At 49.6% G+C, this 14,259-nt stretch overlaps 2 protein-coding genes across 5 annotated transcripts in view; one reads left to right on the top strand and one right to left on the bottom strand.

Annotated features, from left to right (window-relative positions):
• Window positions 1-10,708, bottom strand: part of TMEM104 (transmembrane protein 104) — a 43,201-nt gene extending 32,493 nt beyond the window's left edge. For 2 of the 4 annotated variants that reach the window (XM_071764406.1, XM_071764409.1), the window contains exons 1-7: window positions 9,740-9,806; window positions 8,668-8,775; window positions 8,290-8,414; window positions 6,561-6,682; window positions 4,595-4,676; window positions 3,657-3,759; window positions 3,171-3,251 (exon numbers count right to left, since the gene is read on the bottom strand). In XM_071764406.1, the coding sequence (XP_071620507.1) occupies window positions 3,171-3,251; window positions 3,657-3,759; window positions 4,595-4,676; window positions 6,561-6,682; window positions 8,290-8,334 (433 nt within the window). In that variant the 5' untranslated portion in view covers window positions 8,335-8,414; window positions 8,668-8,775; window positions 9,740-9,806. Of the gene's footprint in view, window positions 1-3,170; window positions 3,252-3,656; window positions 3,760-4,594; window positions 4,677-6,560; window positions 6,683-8,289; window positions 8,415-8,667; window positions 8,776-9,596; window positions 9,660-9,739; window positions 9,807-10,491 lie in introns of those variants that run through there. The other 2 variants (XM_071764407.1, XM_071764408.1) reach the window with 2 other exon arrangements.
• NAT9 (N-acetyltransferase 9) lies at window positions 10,676-13,831 on the top strand. The gene is made up of 6 exons (XM_071764411.1): window positions 10,676-10,807; window positions 11,531-11,640; window positions 12,518-12,658; window positions 12,860-12,919; window positions 13,097-13,191; window positions 13,285-13,831. Exons 1-6 carry the CDS (start codon window positions 10,731-10,733, stop codon window positions 13,429-13,431), a joined length of 630 nt encoding a protein of 209 aa, XP_071620512.1. The 5' UTR covers window positions 10,676-10,730; the 3' UTR covers window positions 13,432-13,831.
• The last annotated feature ends 428 nt before the right edge of the window (window positions 13,832-14,259 follow it).

Here is a 14,259-nt window from a genome sequence, read left to right as displayed (position 1 = left end):
ATTTAAATGAATTATTCAATGTGCTGAGCCTACTTAGCATAAAACACTCCTAAAAAAAAAAGGCTGTATTGGGAAAGCAGCAAGAAAACATCCCTGCTTCTGTAAAGCAGCACACCAGAGTTTGTCTTAAGACAAATGGAGATCTTTCAGGAATTGTCAGATCATTTCATAGTTTTCCCCTTGTTTTTTCCCTATGGGAGATCTAAGATGGCTTCACAGTTAAGGACTCTCTGCACTGTTCTAAGGATGGCAACGAGCCACCTACTGGTTTTCTCCAATTTCCTATTTTTCCAGTGTCTTCTTGTGGAACTGAGAAGTCATTTAATTGCAGTAAAATATAAATATAAGAGCAAGGTTGAAGATTGTAACAAATACCTGACATAGGACAGAAGCTGCAAGACACACTTAGCACAGGACTAGACAGACTCGGATATAGAATTTGTTCTGGGGATCTGATACTGATCTCAGGCCTTAACCACCCCCAAAATAAAACTAACACAACCAGCAAAGCCACCACAGCACCCCCAGGTACCCACCAGCACACACTATGCCCCCATTCCAGTGCCAGCTTCTCTGCCCATGGGATAACCACGTGAGAGACCTCTCCCAAATTCTTCCTCTCAAAGGCATGAAGACTTTAGCATCAGTTTTTATAAACTGCTACTGCCCCTCCCTGATCAATACTTTCATTTATTTCCTGAGCAATGTTGGGTGGTTTCTTTTGGGACAGAGCAGTCATTTATTGCCATAATGGATTCTGAGTATGACACATGTGCCTAGAATCCATTACTGCAATAAATGACTGTTCAGTTCCACAAGAAAACACCCAATGTTGCAAAGAACAGTTCTTCAGAGCCAGCTTTTTTTCAAATAGCATACAGATCCTTCACAGTCTAAACCTAAGGCACAGCTCCCTCTAAGAAAGCAGAAAGTCTGAAATTGAGATTTATCCCTAGCTTACCTCCCAGGGCTGCAGATTCAATTCCTGTCAGATTGCTGAAACTAAAAATCAGTCAAGAGAAAGGAGATGAGAGCTCACTAGAAATCAGAGCCTTTGAGGTCTATTGCAAAGCTTTCATCAGCCTTCCCAGTGAAGGCTGTAAAGCCCTCAGACACCTTGGGTTTGGATCCATAGTTTGTAGATTGTGAGCAAAAACCCATCCAGGCATTTGCTGTCTGGGAAACTGCAGAAGTTGATGCTTGCAGCCAGGAATTCCCAGGCATGGCCCAGTTTCTCAGCAGCACTGACTGACTGGTCACTGAGCAGCTGCCCTTATTAAGGCCTTTTTTGTGCCACCATCAGAAGGAAGCACTTAAGGAGGACCTGCAGAGGGAGGTACTTGTCTCCTTCCTCTCTGCAACTGCTCAGCAGACCAGAGGGTGTCTCTGAAGCAGGACTCAGCAACAGGATGGGGATGGAGCCTCACAGCTGAGCACAGGGAAAGGGAAAGCAGCAATCAGTTACAGCTTCCCCAAACTCCTGCTTCCTGCACCTCCCATCTTATCTGCAAGTCATGAGTTGTTCCAAGCCATGATCTGCAGCTGTTCCAGCTGCTTTCTTGCAGATTCATCCCTTCCCCTAGGGCTGAGTAGGTCCGGGGCTGGGGGGGAAGATCCCCAACACAAAGCAGATAACTCTGGCTAAAGCACCATTAAGAGGAAGGATTAAGGTTTAGAGTACTAAGCACTTTATATCACTTTGCTAGGAAGCATCCATCAGTTCCCAACAGGAGAGGACATGTGTTTCCAGCACCCTCTCCTGGCTGAGCAGCAGCCAGCATCAAGGCAGACAGGTCCAGAAGGCAACTGCCCAACACCTGACTGGCTTTGGGGGGTCCTTACCATCTCCCCCAACCAAGCACATGCAAAGCAAGAGCCTCCTGGAACTTGTTTATGGAACCAATCTGCCTTCTGTGATCCCCCAAGCCCTCCAGAAGCTCTACAGCTGAACTCTCAGCAATGCTGCTGAGCCCTGCTACGTGGTGCTTGCCCTCAAAGCACTTCCCAAATATTACTCCCCAGAAGATGACAGACAGGGAAGTGTCCACAGTATTTTACAGAAGGCAAAGCATGAAAGCAAGAAAACTTGCCTAAAGTCAGAGCCAGAGAGTGCTACAGGCAAGACTAAGAACAAAATATTGAGTCCCTAACCCACACATCACCTCCCCTCTTTATGACTAAAAAAGCAGCAGTCTGATCCAAGGTGGATTATTTTGATAGTCCTAAGTAATTTAAAACTACAAAGGCCAAGAAGCAGCATGCAGAGAAATTAAAAAGTTTTCTTTTCTATTAGACTTTAAAATCAGCAGTCATATAGTTCAAAGAATCTTCACTCCTTAAGCCCAGCTGTCCTTCAGAGGCACCAGTCTTACACTGGCATAAAGCTGATGTAATGTAGTGGAAAAAACCAGCCCATGGCATCTCTGTAAGGCAGGCAGTGAACAAGAGAAAATGTCACTTTTGACAAGAAATGGGGCCTGACAGGCTCAAAACTGCACAACCATGGTGTCTCATGATTTTCTGGCTCTGCACAGCATTTAAAATGCACTGCTATACAAGTTTCAGAATATCTAACATTGTAGTTTGCATTTCCATTGCATGCAGCAGTGGATATGGTTTTATTGCATTACAGTTACAAGTTTGTTCCCTAGCTACAAGTGACATTTAAAAGGAAAAAGCCAAGACAGCTGCCTAACATATGCACACCAGGGATCCAACCAGAGACACAGAGCTCTCAGCAGCTCTCCCCAGAAGTCTGGTTCCTTCAGACTGATACTTACAGGGAAGTTCAGGGAAGCCCAAGCATCTTATCCTCAAATGCTACAACCAAGATGGAACTAGTGAACACTACAGCTGGGCTCTACTGCTTTAGACAGGGAAAAAAATCAGAGGATAAATGCAGTTCAAGTTTACATTAAGAGCAGTCAGAAAAGGCACTGACTTACACTTCCCTTTCTCAAGAAACTGGGCCCATCATCTGCAGTATTTTGGCTACTTCTGCCAGGACCACAGCACTCTCCCCTTTACACAGGTTCAAGCCCACCTGACCCACAAAGTCCACTGAGAGAGGACAACACTTTTGGGTGGAATCATCACAAATTTATGTTAGAACCCTACACACAACATGCAGGAGCATCTGAAAGTACTTCTGAAAAATGTCAATCACTCACCTTTATTGAAGAACATGGAAGCCATCTGGCCCATTTCCACCCTCTCAGTGATTTCAAAGATATTGGGTGAGCCACGTCTCTCTGCAAGTTGAAAACAAGAGGTGTTTGCATCAGTCCCTCAGATAAACCCAACCTATTTGAAAATGCTTGAGATGCTCTATGAACAGTTTGAAGGACACTATGTCCAACTCCACAGCTGCAGAGTCACTGGTCCAATTGCTCTGCTGAAGTTAGTTTAAAAGTGTTGTCAAAGAAAGATGTTCTCATCTTAGTGACCTAGAAGAAAAAGATCTTTATCAGACTGCAGGAGGTGAACTGAATTCTCAATGAGTCTTATCTTGTAAGTGTTAAGGACTTCGGGGTGTGAGCAGGTGGAATTAAGGGTGAGATGGACAGAAGAGTCCTGCCTCTCTTGCTGGAGCCCAGAGGGACACTGCCTGCAGGGAAAGGGCCTCAGCTGGAGTGGCAGCAGAACTGGGTACTCACGCACTGAGAGGATCGGTCGGGTCTCTGCTCGCTCGTAGCCATCCTGGAGGAGAACATCACTGTCAGACACCCCAGAGGAAGAATCCTCATCCTCATCATCCTCCTGGGAGAAAAGACCAGACCACTGCTGAGATGTGACACCACCAGCATCATCACCCCAGTTTGAGAAACTCAAAGGAAGGTCCCAAGCTGGGACCTGGTGCAGGAAGAGGAGAGGGCACTAGCAGAGCAGGCTCTGCTCTCCCAGCCCAGGTCACACACACAGAACAGAGCTCAGTTCATGCAGTAGTTTTTGGCATTCAAAAGGAGGTCAGAAACTTTCAGCTGATCTGCAGGGCTGCAGAACTGGTGGGAAAAGTACCCAAACACATACAGTCTTAGCTAGTCACAGTAGACAGCTGTAGCTCCTGACTCCAACCCACTAACACACAGGCAGGGATCTAAATCAATTGTGCCTCACACTGATCAAAAAAAAGGCACTAAAGCCAGGACTCAAAGCCCAAGTTTTACAGCAAGGACACACCAGTACTGTCCACTCCCCAGGACACAGCTTGAGAGACAGCAAAGACATTCCAAGCTGTCCCAATTAAATGGCCTGAGATCAGAAAGGATCTCTAGACCACAGCACCCTCCAAATGGCACCAAATCTATTGGCTGCCACCTCTCCACATTCACTGAGCAGAGCTTCTGGGCAAGGAGAGCACAATCAGTAAGAAATGGGAACAGCACAAGAGATTTTTCAAAGCAGGAACAGAAAATCCTGTACTTAATGAGCAACCCCACAGGGAACAGCCGTGTTTTATATGGCAAAGTTAAGCACAGTAGAAATTTATTCCTTCAGAGTTACTAACGAGGCAAGGCAAAGATGCAGAGGAATCTCAGGCAAGTCCTACAGGATAAAAGCACAAGAGAAATGGCACAGGAAACCCCACACAAACCTTTCGTTTCTCCATCCTCTTCCACCTCAGCTGAGCGTTGGCAGCAGCCATGGCTTCCACCACAAAGGTTGTAGTCATGTAGCTGGAGAGAGAAATTCAGTTGATGGCAATAATAAAGAGCTGTCACTGAAGGGAGATGGGGAATTATTCCCATCTGTTTGCAGAAGCAAAGCAAACCAACCCTTTCACCAGCTCCACACACACACACTGCATTTTTATTACAGGATTTCAACTCAGTTTGCTGCTCCCTTCTGTTCTTGAGATTAAGATGTTCAAGCAAACCACAAAATGTAGTAAAATAGAACACTCCTTCAGATAGAAGACACTTCAGATATCTGGAAGACACTTTACTAGTGTTCCTGGGGATCAAAGAAGGGAAAAGGACTTCCCCTTTGTTAGAAACAAGCTTCCTTCCTCTTTTTAGAGGAAGTGCCTAGAATGAGCACTTTCTGAAGCTTATTTATTAGGGCCTATGGCAAAGGTACAATGGCCCCTTAAGGAATCTTACAAATAGCATCAGGAACAAAGCAGCAATATGAGATGAAGGAGCAGATCACACGTGCATGCAAATAAACTTTGCTGGAGCTCAGGGGAAAAGCTGTCCATGGAGGCAGCAAGAGCCAGTGATGGAAGGAATATCATTATCTCAGCTAAAAACACTTCCATAATGAAAAAAAGAACCACTACCTCAAATCGATCTTATTTAAGGCTTTAAAGTGCTTCCAGAACTGGAGTCACTTTTCAAGCTGAAATGAGAGATTAGCTTTGCAAGAATCAAAGAAAGGAGCCCTGTCCTGAGGCCCACGTGGCAGTTTCTGTGGCAGTTTCCACCAAGTCTCCTCTTGCACTGAAGGATTCCCAGTGGGCACAAGGAAATCAGAAGCAACAGAACAAAACCAACAGGGCAATGCAGCTCCTGAGGCATGGAGGTAGCACTCTGAGCTGTGTCTTCCCAGTTTAACCCAGTGCAGTGCTGGTACACAGGTTTGGAGATTTGTGCTCTTCTGCTGACCTTGAAGGGACCATCTGGTGGTTTAAACTCAGCTGGTGCTGAGCTTCATACACTGAATTTACACTTTTAAACTAATTTATCTTTCAGAGCTCTCTGTTTCAGCAAGCACACAGCCTTGAGGTGGGGAAAGGGGCAGCAGTACTGACCACACAGTGCTCCCCTACAGCAGCACCTCCCAGATCTGAATCAAAGGCACCTTCAGGCTGACAGAGCTGGTTACTGGCAAAAAAACAAAGGTACCTCTAAATTCCACTTTCACAAAGAGCAGGAGGGGATTTGGTTTTATTTTATTGTAAAACCAAGCAGGAAGCAAGCAGCAATTCAGAAGATGGCAATTCTATTTATAACCACTCAGACATCAGTGCTGTATCAACAGCCTCCAGCTCCACCTGCTGCTCCAGCAGGGAGACATCTGGGCAGAGCCTCATGGAGAGCCAGGGTGAAAATCATGAGACCAGCTCCAAGGTCTCAAGCAGCAAAGAGGTACAGAGGAGTAAGATGGGCCTGGCTATACAGTCATTTGTTTCCCTGACACTTCTGCAGCTGCTCAGGGAATTGGCAGAAGCCAAGACAACAGGTCTGCATCCCATCCCAGGTCTGCATCCCATCCCATCCCAGGAAAATGACACCTGGGACCTGGTTGGTGTTTGGGGAACTGATCAGAGGCAGAGGCAAGAGTGAGATGCACCCACAGCAAGGACAGAAACAAAAAAGGAAGCTGGGAAAAAGGTCCCAGAAGACTCTGGACTGCAGAAAAGATCTTTCCCATCAGTCAGGAGATGGGCTGCAGCTCCACACTGCTGGCAGTCAGAAAATCCATCCCTCCAGATAAGGCCCACAGGCAGCACAACTGCAGAGAGCAGCAGAGGGGCAGGATCACTCAGAGAAGCAGCACAAGTTCAGCACTGTCCTTACAGCCCCACCCCAAGCCCCTAGAGATAACTCATGTCCTACCTCATAAATCCCAGGAACACGAGGAGGAGGAGGCTGACAAGCCACCCTGCTGTGGCAAAAGCCTTTGGCATGGTCAGGGCTCCTGTCCCAACGATGAGGTTGAACATGTAAACCAGACCAACCTGAAATCATCCAGAGAATCCAATGTGAGTTTCCAGCTGGGCCAGGGATAGCCAAGGCACCTCACACACACTGATTTAAACAGAGAGTAATCTCTGTGAGGAAGCAGGATGGGAGCAAACCCATGCTGGAAATAAATTTAGGAAGGGATCGATTTAAAAAAAACAAACAGAAGAAAAAAACCCCCACAAAAAAACCCCAACAAATCAAAGCAAAACAAAACCAAAAAAACCCACCAAGTGAGCATAAAGGTAACCTGGACAGGACCTTCCTGACTGTAAATTTAGCTGAACTTAAGATCAAAAATTGCCCCAAAGTTGTTGTTTGGGTTCTTTATATATAGGTCAGGATCTCTCCAAAGGACAACCAGTAAAGATCTGTGTCCAAGTACATTTTTCTAGGTGTGAAGCAATTCATATCAAGAGAACCAATCCTCAGAGACCCCATGAGCACTCCTGCCCTACATTCCCTGACATAAGCAAAGCAAATTCAGCTTTTGATGGCTCTCTCAGAAGGACACAAAATTCAACCATTGCAGCTTGCAGAAAAGTTCTTTTCATCCAGCTGACAGAGCTGTCATTCCCTGAGCACAACTCAAGTGCCCAGGGCCAGGACTCACTCTTCAGTGAAGGACTCTTGAATAAAAACCCTCAGGTGATTCTTTTTGACTTTGGTCAAGCTGACTGAGATGGGAATGGTGCTCCTGTGTTTAGCCTGGCCAGAAATCTTCAGGGAGAGAGGAGAGTCACAGCCTGTGAGGTTAAACTCCAGGAAATCTATGCAACACTAACTTAACAACATAAAAGCAGGTGACACTAATCCTTGAGGATTTGGATGACCCAGTTACTGTCTTGTTCTCCATTTTCTCACTTGTAACCTATTTCTGCAGTTAATATCCAGTCCTTCTAAATTCAGTCATTAACACAGGGATTGAAGCTTTAAAGCATTTGAATGCCAACACAAGAATTTCAGGACTGGTTCTATGTTTAGCAAGTTCAGAAAAAAAAAATTAAAACCAGCACTTTATAAACATCCATTAAGAGCTGACATTATAAGAACACTTGTGGCTATGAAAACCAGTACTTCCAGTAACACAGGAAAAAAAAAACAGCAATTGGCCCTGCAGCTTCACAGGACACCACATTACAAGGAAGAAACATCCTCATTACAGTGGTTTGAAACAAATTACTACAACAGCTGCAAAAAGGTAAACTTTAATGTTACATAAATATAAAACAGAGAAGCAAAGTGGGAAAGTTTCCATGGCACAATTTGCTGTGTTTATGCTGACTTCACATGATAATTTGGGCTGAAGAAAATGTTCAGGAGATTGGGTAAAAGAGTGCAAGAACTGGCATGGGAAATGATGCTGTTTTTAACAGTTTTAAAACTCTACCTTAAGCAGGCACCATCCCTTCACATTATGTAAAGTGATCTCTGATATCAAAACCCCAATAACTACAAACACAAAGCATTTTTAAGTAGTTTGATATCCATTCTCTCTTGAAACACTGAGGTTGTGTCCATGGGGAAGCAGGAAATAAAACAACACTGTGAGAAGAGGATTTTGAAAAGACTTGTGAGCAAACCCACAGAGAGTGGTACTTACATAGGGAGAATAAAGCTCTCCTGTGTCAGTGATGCCACCAGCCATGGTGAAGACAGTGGAGAAACTCAGAGCAGAGCAAGGATGGGGTTTTTGGGAAGGTGTTTGCAGCTTCTTTTTCCCTTAACCTAGGAGAAACATCACAAAGTTGCGTGAGTGCTGTTGGAAGGAGGGGAAACTCACAAGTCAGCTTTTACACATCATCTTCTACACAGACCAAAAGTGGGTTTCAGCAGGATCTTGCACTTTGGACAGACACAGCCCACTCAGCAGAATCCCTTCCTTCAAAAATCTACCAAAAAGTTCTCATTCCTGTTAAACTAGTTTAAAAGTAACCAAAAGGCCCTGCCCTTAACACAGCAAGAGATGACCAAACCTCACCTTCCACAAACAACCAGAGGGGCTGTTTCAGACACCAAAACCTCAAGAGGAAGAATGCCTGCCTTGAGGATGATCTCATACTGCTGCTTCTCCTGCTGCACGTGCCTCCTGCAAGCCAAAGCAGTAAATAATAATAATTTAAAAGTCTGCAGTCTCTGCATGATCTCAAGCACAGAAATATGTAGATAAATGAAAATACTGGACAGATGAAAGGAATCAAGGCATTCTGGACATGTACCACGGCTTCCAAGCAGAAGTATTGGGTGGATGTCACACTGCCTTAGAAAAACTAAAAGGGGAAGGGAGAATCCAAACCTTCTGACCCTTCTGAAAGGTTTCAGAGCCAATAAACAAATAACCAGAGTTGAATTAAGGGCTGTCCCAAATTCCTCGTACTTCTTTCTACACACGCTCCTACTTCGCCACCCCAGCTGGGACAAAACAAGGATCAGCACAAACTCCACAAGCCAGGAGCAGCCCTGGGAAACCCAAACGCCTGATGAGGTGACAGAGACACAGCCCAGGGCAGGTGACAGAACCCACGGGGCAGCCCTGCTCCCCCCTACACTCCTCTGCCTCCTCCTCACAGCCCAAACACCCTCCTTGACCCCAGACCCCCAGCCCAACAACCCCCGGGGAGCAGCGGGACGGCGGGCAGGGGCACGGACACCGGGACACGGCCTGGGGAGGCCTGGGGGCCCTCACCTCAGCCCGGAGGGGGCTCTACCCCACAGCCCGGAGCCCCACAAAGCCTACCGGAGACCCCGGCCCCGCTGCTTCCCGCCGCCTGCCCGGGTTCCCTTCGCAGCTCGCCCACCCTGCCCTCCCCGGGGAAACTCCCCTCGCCCCTCAGAGCCCCCTCTGGGCTTTTCCCCCCCACTCCCCGCCGGGGCCTTCCCGTTCCCGCTCACCCCCTCCCCAGGCCTTACCCTGACTAAGGGACCCCCTCAGCGGCCTCGCCAGCACTGCCCGGGGCAGGGCCCCCCTCAGACCCCCTCATCCCCCCGCACGGTGCCCCCCAAGACCCCCTCCCCGCCCTGTCCCAGTCCCAGCCCCAGTCCCGCACCCTCACCCGCAGCGCCTCGCGCCGCCGGCCCCGCCCCTTGAGCGCCGCGGGGCGAGGGGGAGTGGGAGGGGGGGCCGGGGTTCTTATAGCGCACGCGCCCCCCGCCCGGGGAACCCTTCCGCGCACGTGACCATCCCCAGGGGCGGGGCGGGGGAAGCGCGGAACGTGATTGGTGGGGAGGAGGGGGCGGGGCGTGGGGCGTGCGCATGCGCAGGAGGGCGCGGCAGGTAGAGCGTCACGCGCGTGACGGGAGCACTCAGCCCCGCGGGTCCCGATCCCCCCTCAGCCCCCGATCCCCCCCCGATCCCCGCTCAGCCCCGATCCCCCCTCAGCCCTCGATCCCCCCTCAGGTCCCGATCCCCCCTCAGGTCCCGATCCCCCCTCAGCCCCCGATCCCCCCTCAGGTCCCGATCCCCCCTCAGGTCCCGATCCCCCCTCAGCCACCGATCCCCCCCCGATCCCCCCTCAGCCCTCGATCCCCGCTCAGCCCCCGATCCCCCCTCAGCCCTCGATCCCCCCCCGATCCCCCCTCAGCCCCCGATCCCCCCTCAGCCCTCGATCCCCGCTCAGCCCCGATCCCCCCTCAGCCCCCGATCCCCCCTCAGCCCTCGATCCCCGCTCAGCCCCGATCCCCCCTCAGCCCCCGATCCCCCCTCAGCCCTCGATCCCCGCTCAGCCCCGATCACCCCCCGATCACCCCCCGATCCTCCCTCAGGTCCCGGTCCCGGTCCCCCCCCTCAGCCCCGATCCCCCCTCACCCCATGGTGTTCCGGAGCAGGATGCCTCCAGCTGTCATGAAATGGTCCCTGTCAGGGCACTCAGCCCCGATCCTGTCCTGGGTGGGGGGCAGCAGGGGGGCCGCGGGGAGGCTGCTGTGTGGGTCCCGGTGTGAGCTGGATCCTGTCTGCACAGACAGAGCCTGCCACTGGCTCCCGATGGGCTGTGCCAGCCCCGGGCCTCGCTGGAGACACGGAGTGGGGTGTTGTGTGGGGAATCCATGAAGATTAACCAGAACACCGTGCTGCAGGGACAGAGGGTGACCCTGGTGCCATACACTGCTGCACATGTGCCCCGGTACGTGGCTCACGGCCTCCTCTGAGGAGCCCTGCACAGTCTGGTTTCAATTCTCTTTATAAAAGTGTCCTGTTTGGAAATGCTGCTGGCTTAGGAGCCACGGGGCCCTTTTCCCCCTGGGAGCCACACAGTGGAAAGAGCACCAATGCAATCGGTGTGGCCCTCTGTGCTCCAGCAGCAGAGACCCTTGGTGGGTCTGTGCTCTTTGCCAGCTCTGATGACAAAGAGAACTTCATCTCTGGCACTCTGTGCCCACAGAAATGGAAATACCTGGTTGTGAGTCTGATGTCTTCTCCTAAAGACAACAGAAGAGCAAAATTTCAACGTGTAGAGCCAGCAGGATGGTTGATAAATGGAAGCAAGCACACAGGGAGTTTGTAATGTGCTGGCCTGGGCAGCTGCAGCCTCAGCATAAAGGTGTCAGATTTAGTCTTAGTGTCCAGGAGATGCTGTGTCAGTCTCTGTTGGGATGAAATGCACAGAAACTTGGTACTTTTTAAAACATCAGGTTTGCATCAGGCACTCATCAAACCCCAGGATGAAAAAAACTCATTAAATTTCCATTGATTCCTGTGTTAGATGTGGGAGAGAAGCTCGTAGATACCTTGAAGTTGCCAGGGTAGTGCTTCCAGAACTGGTTTATCACAGCCTGATCCTTCCAGTGCTTGTGGAAATCTGCCTGTGAAGCTGTAGCAGTGATCTGGGTCTGGGTCTCCCTGTCAGGTACCATGAGTGGATGCAGTCAGAGGAGCTGCAGCACCTGACTGCCTCTGAGCCCCTCAGCCTGGAGCAGGAGTACGAGATGCAGCGCAGCTGGCGGGAGGACACAGACAGTGAGTGCCTTCAGCATTTCCCAAGAGGGTGGGAGTGGTGAGCGGGTCCCTTCTGCCCTGTAAAGGCCCCCAGAGGTCCCAGAGACTGGGTGCTACTTCTTGAAGTGGATGGGATGTGAAGCTACAACAATAGCTTCAAACTGGCTTTTTGTTATAGCTGGTTCACGCTCGGTGGAGTAGAGAATGCCTGGGGCTGTTGGTGTCCTTTTTATGGAGTTTTTCAAAGATTACAGTGTTTTACTTTCCACAGCATGAGGTGCTGACCTGCTCCTGCACAGTCAGCAACTCCTCAGCTCTGATCATCATAAAAAGGTGGCAGGGGGGTTGTAATTTTTATTGAGTAATTGAATTACTCTATAATAACCTGGTAGAGGGGTGGTGACTGACTTTGTTCCCTGGCTATTCTACAGGTAATGAATCACTGCCCATAAAATCCTGATCGAAATGGTGAGCTGCAAAACACTGAGGCTGAAAAAGACTTCAGTCAGGAGCATTTGTCTTAGCTGGCATTCATAGCAAAAGTAAAACAGCCTAAGTGAATCACTAGATCTCCTGTGCACCAAATAGTTCTTTGCCCAGGCTTGCAACGGAGTGAGACAAGGCAGGGAGACCTCACTCATATAAAATAATCCTTAAAAATAATCTGTTTCATGTCTTGGTGTCTGCATTACCCTCACTACAGGTTTCCCAAAATATTTCTTCTGTTTCCAAGGATGGGAGCAGGCACTCTTGGCGTGGGAAGCCCAATTATTAGCTCTTCCTTGACTGTTAACAAGTGGGAACTGTTGTTCCTCTGTCCAGGGCATGCCTCTAATGTCACCCTTCAGTAATTCATGAATAATTCCCATGGCAATGCTGCTGCTTTTGTTCTCCCCAGAGTGCACCTTCATCGTGCTGGATGCAGAGCGGTGGCCTGGGCAGGCGTGTGGGGATGAGCACTGCATGGTGGGAGATGTGAATCTCTTCCTCACTGACACAGAGGATCCAACCTTGGGAGAGATTGAAATTATGATTGCAGGTCAGGTTCTGCTTCCTACCTTGGGCCTCTGTCACTGTGGCTGAGGCCAGCTGCAGGCAGGTGTTCTGTTCAGCAGCTTTTGATTCTCGTTGCTTTACCACAGCTGCCCAGCCCTGGTCAGCATCCTTTTGTCTCTTCTGAGGTGCCTGGTGTGGCTGATTTGTCCCTTGTGATGCTGACTTTTGTGGCTGTCTCTTTCAGAGCCCAGCTACCGAGGCAGAGGGTTTGGGAAGGAGGCAACTCTCATGATGATGTCCTATGGTAAGGGTGGCTCAACACATGGGAACAGTGGGGATGTGATCTAGAAGCAGATATTCCCAGTGATACAAACGGGGCAGTAAGGGACCCATCTGCCCCACAAACTGGAGTCCTCTGCCTTCCTAGATGTGGCAGCCAGGCAGGTGTGAGAAACACTTCTCTTTCTGATTCCTTTTGCAGGAGTGAAAAAGCTGGGGATCACTAAATTTGAGGCAAAGATTGGTCAGGAAAACGAAGCCAGTATCTGCATGTTCAAAAAGCTTCATTTTAAAGAGGTGCAGTAACAACCCCTCTTCCTTCATAGAGAAGACATGAGCAGTGTGTGCCCCAAGGCAGGGACTGAGCTGTTTTTCCTCTGTACACCACAGACTGCTGTGAACAACGTTTTCCAAGAGGTGACGCTGAGGCTGGATGTCAGTGACCAGGAGAGAGAGTGGCTCCTGGAGCAGACAAAGCACGTGGAGGAGAAGAGCTACCTTGAAGTGAAGCTGCCAGCTGGGGTGCTGGAGACCTGACAGACACATCCAGACACAGCCCTGGTTTTCTGGGTGTGGAGGACACCACTGAGTCAGCAATGAGCTTGGCTCTTCTCATCTGTCTCCTTTGGCTACTTTGTCATTGTGTCAACTTTACACCTTGTTGCAGCAGCCAGGAATACTGCCTGAAATTTGTACCTGGAGAACAGCCACTAATAATTCACAGGCTTGACTAGGAATCACTGTAACTGTGACATGCTGTTCCAGCAGAGCTTAAACTCATCAGCAGTTGATCCTGATGCTGCCACTTTCTGGACAAGGAGCACCCACAGTTCCTTCTTCCCCTGCCTTAGAGCCGGATTCATCGGTTCCACAGAGCCAGTTCTCAGCATGCTCGTGGCTTAGTGTGTTTTCTCTTGAATAAAAAACTTGGCCAAGATTTGAGGTACCTGAGCACAATCTGTGAGCAGCAGGGCTTATCTTTGGCTGGCTTTGGCAGCTGAAAGGCTGGTTAGAAGCTGTGAAAGGCAGCGAGGGCCCTTTTGAACCCTGTTTTCTGGGGTGTGGTGGGTTGCAGGGGGGGCACTGCTGGGTCCTGGAAGAGAGAGGCAGAGGTGTGGGTGAGCACAGCCAGAGGAGAAGTGAACAGGGTGAAAATGATTGCACCCAGACCAGAGCAAAACCTGGCTGGGGGGCAGGGGAGCAGCAGCTGCAGGAGGGACACAACCCCATGACTTTCAGGGCTGTGCTTTGGACCTGGAGACCTCAGTGAGGGGACACTGCACCTCGTTGTGCCGGGAGAACACAACCGAAAGGGGACAGACCTGAGCCCCTCTTCTTCAAGGAGCTCAGGACTTCGGCAGGAGC

Source organism: Heliangelus exortis, chromosome 20, assembly GCF_036169615.1.
Source record: "Heliangelus exortis chromosome 20, bHelExo1.hap1, whole genome shotgun sequence".
NCBI lineage: Eukaryota > Metazoa > Chordata > Aves > Apodiformes > Trochilidae > Heliangelus > Heliangelus exortis.
The sequence above is the reverse complement of the archived record's forward strand: the minus strand, read 5'-3'. Positions and strand labels throughout refer to the sequence as shown.